General features: G+C 50.8%; 1 protein-coding gene and 1 long non-coding RNA gene across 2 annotated transcripts in view; one reads left to right on the plus strand and one right to left on the minus strand.

The window, feature by feature from the left end:
- The window catches only part of GTPBP4 (GTP binding protein 4), a 29,817-nt gene extending 28,415 nt beyond the window's left edge, over positions 1-1,402 (minus strand). The window contains exon 1 of the mRNA XM_027593414.2: positions 1,251-1,402. Within this exon, the coding sequence (XP_027449215.1) occupies positions 1,251-1,298 (48 nt within the window). The 5' untranslated portion in view covers positions 1,299-1,402. The remainder of the gene's footprint in view (positions 1-1,250) is intronic.
- Positions 1,390-7,479, plus strand: LOC113921931. Its single transcript, XR_003519867.2, has 3 exons — positions 1,390-2,255; positions 5,066-5,412; positions 6,902-7,479. It is a non-coding gene; the product is annotated as an uncharacterized LOC113921931 (long non-coding RNA).
- Positions 7,480-16,539: the final 9,060 nt, after the last annotated feature.

Below are 16,539 nucleotides of genomic sequence, written 5' to 3' on the forward strand. Positions count from 1 at the left end.
CGGACGGACCCCAACGCCGGAGGGGAGGGCCCTAATGCCTGCGGACGGACCCCAACGCCGGAGGGGAGGGCCCTAATGCCTGCGGACGGACCCCAACGCCGGAGGGGAGGGCCCTAACCTCTGAGGAAGGACCCTAATGCCTGCGGACAGACCCCAACGCCGGAGGGGAGGACCCTAATGCCTGCGGACGGACCCTAATGCCTGCGGACGGACCCCAACGCCGGAGGGGAGGGCCCTAATGCCTGCGGACGGACCCCACCGCCGGAGGGGAGGGCCCTAATGCCTGCGGACGACCTCAACGCCGGAGGGGAGGACCCTGACCTCTGAGGACGGACCCTAATGCCTGCGGACGGACCCCAACGCCGGAGGGGAGGACCCTAATGCCTGCGGACGGACCCCAACGCCGGAGGGGAGGGCCCTAATGCCTGCGGACGACCCCAACGCCGGAGGGGAGGACCCTGACCTCTGAGGAAGGACCCTAATGCCTGCGGACGGACCCCAACGCCGGAGGGGAGGACCCTAATGCCTGCGGACGGACCCTAATGCCTGCGGACGGACCCCAACGCCGGAGGGGAGGGCCCTAATGCCTGCGGACGGACCCCAACGCCGGAGGGGAGGGCCCTAATGCCTGCGGACGACCCCAACGCCGGAGGGGAGGACCCTGACCTCTGAGGAAGGACCCTAATGCCTGCGGACGGACCCCAACGCCGGAGGGGAGGACCCTAATGCCTGCGGACGGACCCCAACGCCGGAGGGGAGGGCCCTAATGCCTGCGGACGACCCCAACGCCGGAGGGGAGGACCCTGACCTCTGAGGAAGGACCCTAATGCCTGCGGACGGACCCCAACGCCGGAGGGGAGGACCCTAATGCCTGCGGACGGACCCCAACGCCGGAGGGGAGGACCCTAATGCCTGCGGACGACCCCAACGCCGGAGGGGAGGACCCTGACCTCTGAGGAAGGGCCCTAATGCCTGCGGACGGACCCCAACGCCGGAGGGGAGGACCCTGACCTCTGAGGAAGGGCCCTAATGCCTGCGGACGGACCCCAACGCCGGAGGGGAGGACCCTGACCTCTGAGGAAGGGCCCTAATGCCTGCGGACAGACCCCAACGCCGGAGGGGAGGGCCCTAAGGCCTGAAGAAGGCCCCTCAGTGTCCGGGGGGGTCCCACCCCAGAATTACAGGCTCGGGCTTTCCTGGAGACCCGGCAGGGGAGGGGCGGCTGCGGACAAGCCCTCGCGGCCGCCTACCTTGGCGGACGGCACCACCGTGATCTTCTTGAAGTTGTAGCGCGCCATGCCGGCGACCCGCCACGAGGGACAGGGAGCCGCGGACGTGCGGGCGGGACTTCCGCTGGCCGCGCGTCACTTCCGGGTGCTCCCTGCGTCCCCAGGCACGGCTTCCGTGTCTCACGGCGCCCCCGTCCGGCCGGAGGTCCCCCGCGGAGGAGGTCGCTGGGACCCGCAGGGGAGGCGGGGAGAGAGAGGGGCGGGTCCGGACAGGCCGCCCCGGCTCGAGGGGCTCGGGGGGCCCGGAGGACTCAGGGGTCTTGGGGACCCGAGGGGCTCGTGGGTGTCTCGGGAGCCCGGGGGACTCGGGCACCGGGGTCGTGGCCCCCTGGCATCGGCTCCCCGAGAACTGACGCCCTGGCTCCGCGTTTCCTGCGGCACGCCCCGGCGCTGAGCTTCCCGAGCGAGGAGCGCGGGAGCGGAGCGCGGCGGCGGCGCGCGAGGGGGCGGTCCGAGCTCCGCCCCTCCCGCTCCCCGCAGTCGGCCGGGCCGGCCACCCCCGCCGGCGTCCCCACGCCCCTTGCGCCCAGCGCCCGCCCCGAGGCTCCGGCCGCGTCTGATTCCTGCCTGCTGGGCTCCTCCTCCCACCCAGCCTCAACTGCCAACCCCGCCGACCCGGACTATTCCTTGTCATCGCTTTCGCTCTTCTCTTCTGCTTGAAACCCTCCCTCTGCGTTCCCGGGACCATCTCTGATTCCCTGCCCTTTGTTAACCTCGTCCCTGCCCCCCAGCCCTCCCTGGAGCCTGCCCTCCGCCCCTTGCTCTTCCTCCCTGGAGTCTCTCTTTGAGGGTAGCTTGGCTTGTTGGCTTCATGGATCCCTCTGATGACACAGACATCTCCAGTCCAACTGCTGTCTCAATTCCAGACTGACTTTTCCAATCAAATGGGAAATGCCCACCTGCCTGATTCCAGATGTGTCAAACTCAGCATGTCCCCAAATCAGAGACTCTCACCATCTTCTCTCTGTAAGTAGATCCCTCCTCCCTGGGCTGTGCCAGAGGGCAGCCGGCACCCTGACACCCCCCACCCCCCAGAAACAGGGGAGTGGCTGGGAGCCAAGAGCCGGGCTGACCCGTTCCTTCCAAGTGTGAAACAGCACCACGGGCAAATGTGAGGTCAAACCCAAGAGATGGTCCAAAGGACTTGCTAGATCCCAAGAACCGGGGGCAGAGAAGAAAAAGCCTGTTGTAAGACAGAGGGTTGCAACAAAGCATTAGCGTCAAAAGGGCAGGTGGAGACAAGCCCTCCGGCGTCCGACTGAAGAGCAGGTTGATAAGGGTGGTGCATCTGGACGCTCACCACTGTAATTTCTGTTAACAGCGTGGCCACTCCCTCAGGTAACACAGGACCACGTGTCGTGGTAAACCTATGTAGGTGTGACCATGTGCCAAGCACTGTTCAAAACACTTGACCACATACTAACTCACTTAATCCTACAACCGCAAGAGGTGGGTAGGGAAACCAAAGCACAGCAAGACTGCTCACTAGCCTGTGGTCAGACAGCCAATTGGTGGCAGACTTGGGTTTGAACCTAGATGGCCTGGCCCAGCCTCGCTGTTCTGGACCATTACTTACTCTGCTTCTCAGTCATCTTCTTAGATCCTTTTAATAAGTCCTATCATTTTTACATTAACTTGCACATGTTCCAATGTTGAAAACAATTTTGATTCACGAGTCTCAACTACAAACTGTAAGGCCCATCTTTGTGTCATCAGTGAGTCAGCAAGTTAGATAAGCGTGCCTCCCATGTCTTAGCGGCTCTTCGGCAGGAAGCCTCTGGGATAATTAGGACTCTCCAGCTACAGTCATCGGCTGAACCACAGGACAGCTCTGCAAAGCTTTGCTCATGCTCTCCCCTCCCCTGGGTTCCTGTGCCTTCCCTCAGCCTCTCATCACCCTCACTCTTATGTGGCTGGTTCCTCCTTTTTAAAATTCCAGTATTTCAATAAGTCCAACCAATCTTTGGCTTCAGGCATACAACTGTCCTTTCTTTAGCTTTTCACCCTAGGCAATAACAAAGCAACTTCTTAGATTTGTACAGGTTGTTAACATTTACCAAGTGTTTTCCTTTTTAGTCAGTGATATTCCCAACAACTTTGTGATGTGGTGTAATGTGAGATTACAGGCTTGCTTCTCCCCAAAGTCACATGGCTCTGAGGGGCAAATGAGATGGGATCCGACTGCCCTGTAAACACAATCCTTATATATAAACAGCACGTGGAGGGCACAGAATTCTTTAAAATGGTGATAACATTATAAAATGTCAGTATGTGTGATGTTGTTGGTTTTACGCATGATAGATGAAGTCTACTTGTTCACATAGAAGAGAAGAGGAACCATTCATTGAAAGAAATCAAAAACAGGACTCTTGACGAAGAGCAGGTATATTAACATTTGCATCAGAGAATAAATGCGAGAGAATTTTATATGATCCTATCAGTGAAAAACTGACAGGTCTTTGGCATTTTTACTATTCTCTCATGAGTTTGGAATCCTATTTGCCTAAAACAATAAAGACTCGTGATGATGAAGAGTCCGAGGCCCCGATCCACATCCTGATTCTGCCCCCTACAAGCTATGTGAACTCTGGCAGGAGACTCAACAACTCTTGGCCCTGGCCCCTCTTTGCCAAATGGGGAAATAATGCCCACTTCCAAAGGATCGCTTATGGTGACTAAGACATGTGCACAAAAGCATAAGGCATAGAGTAAGAGGTGTTAATATGATGACAATAGTTAATAAATTTTTATATCAAAACTTTATTGGGTCAGCACAAGGCAATGATTTGAGCATTGCCATAACGTATGTTAAATGCCAGATTTCTTATCAGAGATCCTCAGTTCCCACAGGTGGTAATGAAATCATCCCTCAGAGAGTGGGGTCTTGCAGAATCTGAGTTATTTGCTAGCCTTGTAAGGGGCGAGGACTAGCACGTGAATAGAAGAGATGCATGAAGCAGCCTCCGCCCCTTGTGCGTCTGTGGGTGTGACGTTGGGAGAGGGGCTCTGAGAAAACCAGGCCCCGTGCCAGGAGCTGCCCAGCCACCAGGCGGGTCTGAGGGCCCCAGCATCGCAGGCTCAGGGCAGCACTCCCATGAGGAGGTACCTCACATCCCACACCACCCGGGTGTTGATGAGAATCAACGTCCTTCCCTTCCCACCTGCACCTTGCCTGGCTGACAATGGCTTTCTGGGAGCAGGGTGTGTCCCAGGGCACTAAGAGCAAGCCACTCATCCATGAACAGGCTGCTGGTCTATAGGGGCCTCTTCTCACTGCCACCTGCAGTGAGGGCAGCTCACCAATTCTTGAGCTGATTTTGACATGTCTGGAGGTGTCTGGTTACCAGGGCTCCTCAGAGGGTGAGCCCTGCGGGGCTTCCTCGCGGCTTCAGCCAGGTTTCTTTTCCAGGCTGTTTTGTGGAACAGGTCTCCTCTGTTGTACTTTCCTGTTGCTGTAATTCTGACGTGAAAAGTACATCTTGCAGCAACATCTGTGCCAGGGAAGTGTGACCAGGCTTCTTGCCTGAAAGGAGACTTTGTGTGGGGATTAGTCACTCAGCCGAAGGTAGCTGTCCGGTATCAAAGCATTAGGACCGCTCCAGCACATCCGTGGCCACGTCCCTGGGTCCCCAGAAACTGTTCTGGCCCACACATCTGGCACGGATCTGTGCTGCTTTGGGCTGTTGTCTAGATGTTCCCGGGGTCCATCTAATTTCCCAAGAGATTGCCTCTTGGAGAGCAGGGAGTGTGTCTCAGCCTTCTGCCGTTCCTCACAGCAAGCAGCAGTGCCCTGAGCATTCCGGAATGTTTGGAACTGAGCAACTGGAAAGCTGCCATAGGGGCCGTGACATAGGAATCTGGCCCCGTACCGCTCGTGTTGTCCCACGGAGCCGCACTGCAGATGAGGGAGCTTCATGGGACCTTGCTTATGACAGCCAAGGTAGATGCCTCGGCCGGAGTGATGAGGGACATGGAAGGTCTTGTGTTCTGAGGCGACAGGCCTGGTTCCCAAGTAGCCTGCAGCCTGCAAGCCAACTTCTGATCCAGCTTGCCCCATGTGGAAGTGACAGCTGTAGCTCAGGAGCACACAGAGCAGGCAGGAGGACACTTCATGACGTTGCAGGTACGCACACCCCATGGCTCCCCATGCTTAGGCCCTGGTTTCTCCACCCACAGCCTGGCCCATAGCCTCCCATCCCACCGCCTTCCAACCCTCAGTCTCCCGACCCATAATCTCCTGGCCCACGGTCTCCCGGCCCACAGTTTCCTAGCCCACGATCTCCTAGCCCACGGCCTCCTGGCCCATGGTCTCCTAACCACAGCATCTTGACCCAGTGTCTTGTCCCATAATCTCCTGGCCCATGGTCTCCCGACCCACAGTCTCCTGGCCCATGGTCTCCTGACCATAGCATCTTGACCCAGTGTCTTGGCCCACGGTCTCCCGGCCCACAGTCTCCCGACCATGGTCTCCTGGCATGAATCAGTGTGCCTCAACTGCTGGACCAAGGGACATAACCAACCATAAGAGGTCTGTATGTGTGTGTCTTTCAGTTGTTGGTGTGATTGGTTATGAAGGGAAGTCACTGAAGGATAAAGAGATGAAAGGTTGACCTGTCATTGTTTTCCTTTAATATGGCGCTAAAAACTCAAGGGGAATTTCACTCTAATGACGTTAGTTGGTGCCTCAGTCCACTGGAACTGCTGTGACAAATAACCACAGACTGGGAGGCTTCAAAAGGACAGATGTTTATTTCCACCATCCTGGAGGCTGGAAGTCACCATCAGGGTGCCGGCATGGTTGCAGGCTGGTGAGGGCCTTCTTCCTGGTTCCTAAGAGTCACCTTCTTGCTGTTGCCTTCCTTGCCTTGGAAGGGGCATGGAGCTCCCTGGGGCCGCTTTTATAAGGACACCATCCCATCCCATGGGCTCTCCCTCTTCATACCATCATCATGGGGATTGGTTCTTCAACGTGAATTCTGGGGAGACACATTCAGTCCATAGTACCCAGCAAGTGTATTTTGTTAATGTAACCACTAAATTCACACAGTGTCTGTCAACTCAATTCTGTGAGTCCTGTTGGATCTGAAATGCAGCAACAGGACAGACGTCATCTTAACTTGGCAGTGTTGTGAATCCATCAGGGGCATGCCCTCATTCCATGGAGGGTGGTGATAGCATGAGAACACCCTCAAAAGTGGCAGCGTAACACGCTCTTCAGAGCTACACGGTGGTTTAAGACTGTAGGATCTGTATTTGAGACCTGTCTCCACCCCACACGATCTCAGGCAAGGCACTCAACTTCACTAAGCCTTAGTTTCTCCACTTATAAATTGGGGGTACAGAAGAGGGTTGGTGTGAGGCTAAATTAATAAGTGTAAAGCCTTTGTCGTCGTGCCTGGTACATAGTAGGTATGCAGGAAAACTGTATGTTAGTGTTATCTGTATGCTTCTTGACGCTTGGTTACAATAATATTCCCTGAATTTTTATTCTATTAAATTCTTATTTAACCTTATATAATAATTGCAATGCAGGGTATCTCTACTACATGCCAGGGAACTGTTACTTGTCACAGTAGCTCAGTGAGGTGGACGTGATTTTCTCTGTTTTACAGATAAGAACATTGATTTTGGAGAGGTCAAGTGGTCTGTTTACTGTCACCCAGCCACTGAGTGGCACAGTTGGAAATGGAATCCAAAGCTGCTTTTCCTACCGCACTGCATTTGAGGAGTACCTTTGTTCTTGACCTCTTTAGTGTTACTTCTTTATTTGGTATTCAAATGGAAATGCATGATGGAATGCTCTTGGGGTCGTATGCTGCAAGATCCCATGGCACTGGAGTTCACCAAAGCACTGTGTGTGTGCATGGGTGGGGTCCGGGAAGGACGGGCAGGCAGGACCGTGCTGCCTATGCTGGTAAGAGACCCCCTTGCTCATGTGGGCGGCTGTCAATAGGGATGTTTCCGTGCATTAACTATGGCACATGCATCACTCTGTTATAGGAACTCACTGCTGAAACTGTCTCCATTTCACAGTTCCCTAAAGGACCTTCAGTTTTGATGAAATCTTGCGCCTCTTTTATAAAAGAAAATAAAAGGTGATAACCAAAGTTTTGTAATCTGTGCACTTTGGCTTGTGTGACTAATTTCCCAGTGATTCTGAATTATCTGCAGGCAGAATTCCTTAAGATTGACATTCTGGGGCACCTGGGTGGCTCAGCTGGTTAAGCGTCTGCCTTCGGCTCAGGTCACGATCTCAGGGTCCTGGGATCGAGCCCCCTGCTCAGTGGGGAGTCTGCTTCTCCCTCTCCCTCTGCCCCCCAAACTTGTTCTCTCTCTCTTTCTGTCCCTTTCTTCAAATAAATGAAATCTTTTAAAAAAAGATTGACATTCTGTGTGATACCCAAAAAGACCCAACGTAAGCACTGACATTTTCATGTAGCAACAGACACCTGAGTCCTTGGTGCTCACAGTTGCACTGCCTACCATGCCTCAGGGTAACACCAGCAAGAATATCCACTTTGAGGACAAAATGTCATTGTCACAAGTTTAGTTATTGACTGTGAAGTGCTGCATGACGAAAGCATGATGTTCTAGCAACTCCGTTTCCCACCCTAGCCCTGCCACCAGCTTTTGGAGAAGCAACCAGGCACGTGACTTCCCCCGTATTTGTTCCACATAGAAACATGCTGGTCTCTCAGGATGTGTTGGTCTGTGTCGTCCGAGCTAGGCCGTGGTAACAGACAGAGCCCCCGTCGCAGCACTGTGCTCTTCGTCTTGCACGGTCCAGGCCCATCGTCCGTCCAGGCGACCACCTAGGCCACCTGCTGGCTGCTGTGCTGGGGAAAGAGAGAGGCTGGCAGTCAAGTATTCCTCCCTCAGTTCCTCGGCCAGCCACAGCCCGTGGGACAGGATGCAGCAGGAAGGGCAAGAAGGGTATTTGCAAACAGTGCTATTTCCCACCGTGCTGGCCTTTCAAGTGGTCACTCTGTAAGGGTAGGCGCAACTGATAATTCAAGTATTGTATAAATGTAAGAGAGTATCAAAACACACTGTTGAACTAGAAAATTTGAATTTATAACCAAACTGATGAAGGGCAGGCAATAAGCCTTTTCTGTTCACCCCCCCCCCCCATCCCCAGCTCACAACCACGCAGGATAATACAGGTACAAACCTTCTTCATACTATTTATTCATTGAAAACCTCACAAATGTCGCAGAATGTCTGGGAACTGGCAGGTGGATGTTCTGAGTTCTTCGGCAACCATGAGAGGACACTAACGAATCGCTCCTTCCTGCTTCCTCTCTCCTTACAGTCGGCTTCCTGCAATACCCGTCTTCAAAGCTCACTTTCCACTGGGATTAATTCACATAAGGTTCTGTTTTTATTTTATTGAGTTATGCTCATTTTCAAAATTTCTACAGCAGAGTGCCATGTCAATATTCAGTAAACGTAAATTAAAACACTCAGAATGGAAAAGAACTAGAATAAGCACCTGGAGGATGGAGAAAATGGAGTCATACAGAACTTTAAAAACTTTTCAGTAATAAATCCAGAGGTAGAAGGACAGCGCGTCATCACTGGGTATTTCAGGCAGTGTACTGTCTCCTGGTGTATATGGCCTCATCCACAGGGCATTTTCCATGTTCTCCGCCTGGCACAACTCTCTGTCTTTCCCCTTTTCACTTCATGGGCCCACTCTACGATAGCTGGTATAAGCAAATGTGGTCTAGTCCATTTTATTTAAAAAATGAAAAGCTATAGAAGTTGAAAAAAAGAGCAGCCCTTGGCTGGCATGGGTACTAAATTCAGGCTCACTTACTGTTAAGAGATTCAGGCAATTCTGGGCTGACCTGTGACACACATACTAACAAATTTTTCAATGAAGAAGTTCCATTTCTGGCACATGGTGAATTGGTGACCCAGATCAGTTTTATATCACAAACCCTGAAAGGTACCTAGAATATTTTTAGATGTCCTTTGAATTGATCTAAAGAGTACTTGGAAGACATTTCCAGTGGAGGCTGATGATACCCAGATGCACTTGGCATTGGCTTCTGTGCTCACAGCATTTGCGGATCTGGACAACTCCTGCTTTGGTGTTCTAGCCTGGTGGCAGGGGGCTGAAATAAAGCCCAGGGCCCACCGAACGAGAAGAAACAGAGGACTGGCCCCACAGAGCGGGGCCCAAAGGGTACATACGTGGCACTAGCAAATGGGTAAGGGGACCCCCGAGTTGTTGTGACTGAACCCTGGGCCTCACAAGGATTTCAGAGGACCTGGCAAAGCTGTCCTCCCCGAAGGAGCTGATGTTCATGCCAGGCCTCAGAGAATCCCTACAAATAATTTTCCATGGAAAATGAGCAGCGTACTACAAAATATCATTAAACCCAAAAGAAAACAAGGTATTAGAGCAAGACCCAGCAGAAACAACAAATAACAGAAGTTGAACCACAAAGAGTTCAAATCCTGGAATTACTGGACACAGAGTACAACATAGTATTGTTTCCTCTGTGTAAAGAGGTAATAGACAGTCTTTAAATATACGCAGCAAAAGGAAGGAAGAAAATAAGGTACAATCAAGGAGATGACAAAATTCTAACCCAAAGTTTCTGATTCGAAAGAAGAAAGTAATCATTGAAAATGAAAACTGAACAAGCAGATTTCACACAGAATAGACACAGGTGATGAAAAGGAACTGCAATGTAGATGTGAAGAAATTATTCAGGATACAGCCTAGAAAAGCAGGGGAACATATAAAGAGATTTATTAAATTTCCTGTTTCAGATAGGAAATAGCACACTCAAAGGGTTTTTAAATGGATGGAGATTTTAAAAGAGACCGAGAGCAGGACCGTGGGCCAGTTAAAAAAACAGCAAAGGATGGCGAAGGGCCAGTTGAGTGGAAACTCCAGGAGTGTCACAGGCCCCGGGAGTGGGAGGGAGGGCCTCTCACAGACGGATGCAGCGCCGGGAGGGAGGGCAAGGGCAGCCAGCGCCCAGCCGTCTCTCCTCCCACCGCCACCAGGCCTGCCTTTGAGCTAACTCGACAGGGCTGCTGGTGACCCTGGCGGCAGGGTTCGCTTCCTGGGCTTGGGGCAGGTGTGTCATGGCGGGGGGCGGGGGGCGGGTGGAGACCCATAACACAAGGGTTAGGAGATACGAAGCCGACAGACTGAGAAGGCCAGTAGGATTGGGAAGATCAGTCACCGGGCTGGTAAGAGTTCCAGAAGGACGGGAGGAGCAAGGGAAGGAGGCAGCGTGTGAAGACTTCACAACGAAGATGTCCCCAGAGCCAACAAAGATGGCAATACACAGATTAAAGAACACTAGAAGTGCCGAGAGATTAATAAAAAATCGTAGTCAAATTGCAGAACACTAAAGACAAGAACAATATATTAAAAGCAACCAAAAGGGAAAAACCTGACAGCCTTGAACAGAGAGAGGTGACATGAAGTAAAAGTAAAAGAAAAAGAACCTTTTTAAACAAAAAGGTCCGGATTCAGAATGAGATAGCTAAGAGCTATATTCAACCTATCTCTGAAGTAGAATCACTTTCCCCAGATGTTTACCAGCTGCTATGCTCCGGATGTTTGTGACCTCCACCAACTCCCAAAAGTCTTGGGTTGAAACCTTACCCCCAAGGTGATGGCCTCAGGAGATGGAGACTTTGGGGGGTGACGAGGCCATGAGGTGGGGCCCCCATGATGGGATTAGTGTCCTTATGAAAGAGCCCCCAGGGAGCCCCCTCACCCCTTCCCCACGTGAGGACACAGAAGAAGAACCGTGTGTGTGGACCAGGAAGTGGGCTTTCACCAGACACCGAATCTGATGCCTCAGTGATCTCAGACGTCCAGCCTCCAGAGATGTCAGGAAGAAATACCTGTGGTTTACAAGCCACTCCATCTGTGGTGTTTCAGCAGCCCGAACGGAGTAAGTCACCAAGCCTACAAGGGAAAACAACTTCAGTTACTGTTGGATCCCAATTCAAAGACTAACAGATCTGGTTCTTTCCGCTCTGGTCTGAAACATAATTGCCTTATTAGCAACAATGAGCTTGGTATTGCTTATTTCTCTTCTTTTCCTTTGTAGACAAGTTATTTAACCCCCCTGGCCTCCTTTCCTTCATCTGTAAAATGCAAACGATAACGCCGATTCACCTATTCATCATATGTAACTGTGACACAGTGCTCATAAAAGGAAAGTGGTGTTGTGTGCCCACGAAGACAGGCGCCCTGGGGGCGTAGGCACGGGGAGGAGAGCCCTCCACCACTGCCGGTTGCCTACCCTGAGCACAGGGCAGCTCAGTGGGGGCCCAGGGGCCGCAGTTCTGAAGACAAGCTCAGCTCATGTACTTCTCCTCGTAACTTTTTTTTTTAAAGATTTTATTTATTTGTCAGAGAGAGAGAGAGAAAGAGCACAAGCAGGAGGAGTGGCAGGCAGAGGGAGAAGCAGGCTCCCCGCTGAGCAGGGAGCCCGACGCGGGACTCGATCCCAGGATCCTGGGATCATGACCTGAGCCGAAGGCAGCTGCTTAACCAACTGAGCCACCCAGGCGTCCCTCTCCTCGTAACTTCTGAAAGCACCATGCCTAAGTAAGCAATTCAAGGTGTCCAGAAACCAGTCTGCTCACCGTAAAGATGTTTTGCTTCTTCCAAATCAATGCACGCCCAGGTCAAGGTATGTGTGGGCAGGGTTCCTTCTAACACTGAATGAAAGGCTTGAGATTCATATTATTTCTATTTAGACGAAAAGCCTGTTTGAGCTCTGAGACTACAGATGTTCCTCAACTTACGATGGGGTTATGTCCCAATCAACCCCTTGTAAGTTGAAAGTATCATAAGCTGAAAATGCACTTACCACACCTAACCTACCAGACATCACAGCCGAGCCCTGCCTGCTTTAAACATGCTCAGAACACTTCCATCAGCCTACAGCTGGGCAAAATCACCTAACACAAAGCCTATGTCACAATGAGGTGCTGAATATCTCATGTGATTCATTAAATACTGTATTGAACATGACAGAATGATGGTCTGGGTGCAGGAGGTTGTCCGTGTATCAGCTGTTACTCCCGTGATCACCGGGCTGACTGTGAGCCACTGTTCCACATCATCACAGACGATCGTCATGCCGCTCACCCGGGACAAGATCAGAGAATTCAAAATTCCAAGTATGTTTTCTGCTGAATGTGGATTGCTTTCACACCACGGTGAAGTCAAAAAATTGTAAGTTGAACCATCATAAGTTGGGGACAATCTGCAGTGAAAAATTATTAAAAGCAACTTGAAGCTAACTGATGTTAGTATGATAACATGCTCTGTATCTGATAGTTTCATAATGCTGCTTTTTTAAAAAAAGAATTTGTTCTTTTTTTAAAAAGATTTATCCATTTTAGAGAGAGAGACAGGGAAATCATATGAGCAGGGGGAAGGACAGAGGGAGAGGAAGAGAGAATCCCAAGCAGACTCCCCCCGGTGAGTGCGAACCCAACATTGGGCTCGAACTCACAGCCCTGAGATCATGACCTGAGCCGAAACCAAGAGTCAGATGCTCAACCAACTAAGCCACCCAGGTGCCCCACATAACGCTGCTTTTGAAAAAAGAAAGCAAGGTAGAACAGTGTTGGTATCTGTTCCATCACCACAGGGTACTGGCTCCGGACAGGGATGGTGTGCTTTGCTGCAGAGAACTAGAGTATCGTGGAGCACTAGCTACAGCCATGATCCCCCTTAGAACTCACAGCCCTCCCACACCGTCAGCCTCTGTGAACGTGCTGAGCCCCTACAGTAGCTTAGCATCTTCTGTATCTATCCGTGTAAGAGACAGAGTTGAAGCAGAGTTTTATTTCCTTTTGTATGAAATTTCCAGGGAATTATCTTTGTTTATGTCAAGACCAAACATACCTGATTCCACTGGGCCATACTTTTAAATGCCTTAATATATTACTTAGTAATGACAATAAATTCACTTTTAATACGATGACCTAAGAATTTTAAAAGTCAATGTAAAAAAAGTTATTATTTTCTACCACGTCAAATATTTACTACATTTATTCTACAAAATATCAGCTTAAGGATGATTGCAATTATTTCAGAGCTTAAAGGGATTAGGAATACACATAGTGCCATCACACACCCCGGGGCTGTCACACATGAGTTCGTGGTGCTGATGTCTTGGGAGGAGGCAGCAAAAATTAATTTCAAATAGATTAAGTCCTTAAATGTAACACTTGTAACCAGAAAAACCCTTGACATAAATCTTGACAAAGGTTTTATGGATATGACACCAAAGCACAAAGTAACAAAAGCAAAAAGTGGCAAGTAGGATTGCATGAAACTAAAAAGCTTCTGTACAGTAAAGGGAACAACTAACCGAGTAGAAAGTGACCTTGTGGAAAGGGAGAGAATATTTGTAAACTATACCTCTGATAAGAGGCTAACATCCAGAGACTCATACTGCTCAACAGCAAAAAACCCAAACAAACTGATTTTTAAAATGAGCAGAGCACTTAAACAGACATTTCTCCAAAGACACGCAGATGGCCAATAGGTACATGAAAAGATGCTCAGCATCACTCGTCATCAGGGAAATACAAATCGAAACCACAATGAGGTACCGCCTCATACCTGTCAGAACGGCTAGACCCCAAAAGACAGGAAATAACAAGTGTTGGTGAAGAGGCAGAGACAGGGGACCCTCGTGCACTGCTGGCGGGAAAGCCAGCGTGGAGAACAGTATGGAGGTTCCTCAAGGCGTTAAAAATAGAGCTACCCTGTGACCCAGCAATCCCACTACTGGGTGTCTGTCCGAAGGAAATGAAATCAGGACACGGAAAAGATATCGGCAGCCCCACCTTCACTGCAGCATATTCACCAAAGCACACAACCTCAGCGTCCATCAGTGGACAAGTGGACCAAGAAGATACAGCATATACATATACACGGTGGAGAAGGAAGGAAATCCTGCCATTTGTGACAACATGGGTGGACCTGGAGGATATTATGCTGGGCGGAAGAAGCCAGACAGACAAATACTGCATGGTATCACTTGTTTGTGGAATCTGAAGACATGAAACTCAAAGAAACAGACAGTAGGACGGTGGTTGCCAGGGGCTGTGGGTGGGGGAAGTGTGGAGGTGTTGTTTGAAGGGCACAGACCTTGGGTTATCGGATGAGTAAGTTCCGGGGACCTAACCCCCGGTGTGATGATTACCGTTAACAATGCTGTGTCACATACTTGAAAGCTGTAAGGGGTGGGTCGTCCATGTCCTCATCACAAGAAAGAGATGGTCGTTATGAGAGGTGAGGGAGGTGTCAGCACCTGGCACTGCTGTGGCAGGCCTTCCAGGACACACATGCGTGTGAAACCGTCGCTCAGGACACCGGAACCTTACACACGGTCGTATGTAATTATATCCCAGTACAACTGGAAAACATAGAGGGAAATTCAGTGTTCTTCAAATACACTACCGTTCGTTGATCACAGCACAGGGGACTCAGTGAGTCGTGCTGTAAGACTCTGCTCTGTGGCAAGGGACGGGAACCCTACTCAGCACGGGCAGCACTGAGCAAAGCACACGGCTGCATTAGACCTGAAACCAATAGAACACGGTATGTCAACTATACTCCGCTTCAAAAAATGGAAAACAATCAAGAGGCAAGAAGTAAAAAAAAAAAAAAAAATCAAGTTTATGAGGCCAATTCCGAGTGACTAAATGTCAGTGGGAGGCCAAGTTCCTATGTCAATTATCTGTCCTTCAAGAATTTCATTGTGCACATGAGAAAGTGAGTTCTGCAAACATCCAGTGACAGGCCTAACCTCAGCTAACCGCAGACCACACCTTCTGGGTCCCTGTCCACCATCTGTCTCGCACTGCACCAGACTGGCCTTGATTTCGTTACTTCTGTCCCCACGGGCCGTGATCTGGGGATGAGAGGTGGACAAACTACTCACCGTTTCATGGGATCCCTTCTCGTTATTCCTGTCTTATATGTGAGAAAACAGCATTTCCTTCATTTCCTCAAATGCAGCATTTTTGTATTTGAAAATGTAGGTAAGGCTGGGCCCCCATGACAGGGTATGTGAAATTCTAGGACACTCTTAGGAAATTTAGTACGTTATCACTTCAATTCAACAAATATTTATAAAATACCAACTGTGTGGCTGACACTGCACTAAGCACTGGGAGGACATCCACATGGGCAACTAAAACAAGTGACAGCCCCTGGTGGATGCTAATAGCCCAACTAAGTCAGGAGATTTATGTAAATACACAAACCAGCAACTCTATTGCAAACCATCGCCAATTAACAAACTTGCTATTTTCTCCTTGGCTGCTGGGAACCTGTAAAAATAATCCCAGTTTAAATGTCAGTCCCAGGTCTAGCGCCCCACCCCCCACCCCACTATGTTCCCATTTGGTAGGACCATGTCACAGCTTTCCCGAACCCTTCGGTGACAGGTGGGAGAACCGCGCACATGCTCATGACAGGCAACGCGGGTGTGTCCGGACCCTGCCAGGCCGCGTTCCAAGCGCTTCGCGGACATCAACTCCTTTAACCCTTACACCCGTTGCTAATCTCATCTAGGTATGTATCAATATGACATTTTACAGTTGGGTCAGACTATATCTTTTTGGACCTTTGAAAACAGAAAACATGGTCATGGCCTCCATGCCGCTCTCTGACCAGGGGAGTAGGTGACGGTAGTCGCCTACAGATAGTGTGCGTGCCAGGCACTGAGCTTTACATAACTTACTTCTAATAATTTATCACAGTAAGAGTCACAACCGTCCCCCAGGAGAGGTTTTGTTATTCCGCATGTAGGGACCAGGAAGCGAAGTGGACTTTCTCCATTCCACTGCAGGCGGGACCCAGTGACGTCTGCAGGAGCAGCTGGTGGGGGAGGAGGCAAACTCCCGGGGACAAACCCATCCCGCCAGCACTTCTGACCCACGCTCGCTTGCACAGGACGACCGGTGGTGTGGCGCAAGCATGCGGTGTGGTTTCCAAGGGTTCGCTGAGTCATCGTCCCAGGATCTCCACCAGCTGCCCCTCCCGTGCACCTCCTCACAGTGTTTAGGGACGGAGCGGGTGTTTGCTGTTCCCAACCACCTCGGCCACACCTTCACACAGCAGGTGTCGTGTCTGACCAACCATGTGGAACCGCCTCGTTCCTCCTGTGCTCCAACCTTGCTACCCACCCTGTTTGCCCTACAGCTTAGTCCTCTGAGATGGTGGGTGTTCACGGGA

The sequence above is a fragment of the Zalophus californianus genome, chromosome 9 (genome assembly GCF_009762305.2).
Source record: "Zalophus californianus isolate mZalCal1 chromosome 9, mZalCal1.pri.v2, whole genome shotgun sequence".
Lineage (NCBI taxonomy): Eukaryota > Metazoa > Chordata > Mammalia > Carnivora > Otariidae > Zalophus > Zalophus californianus.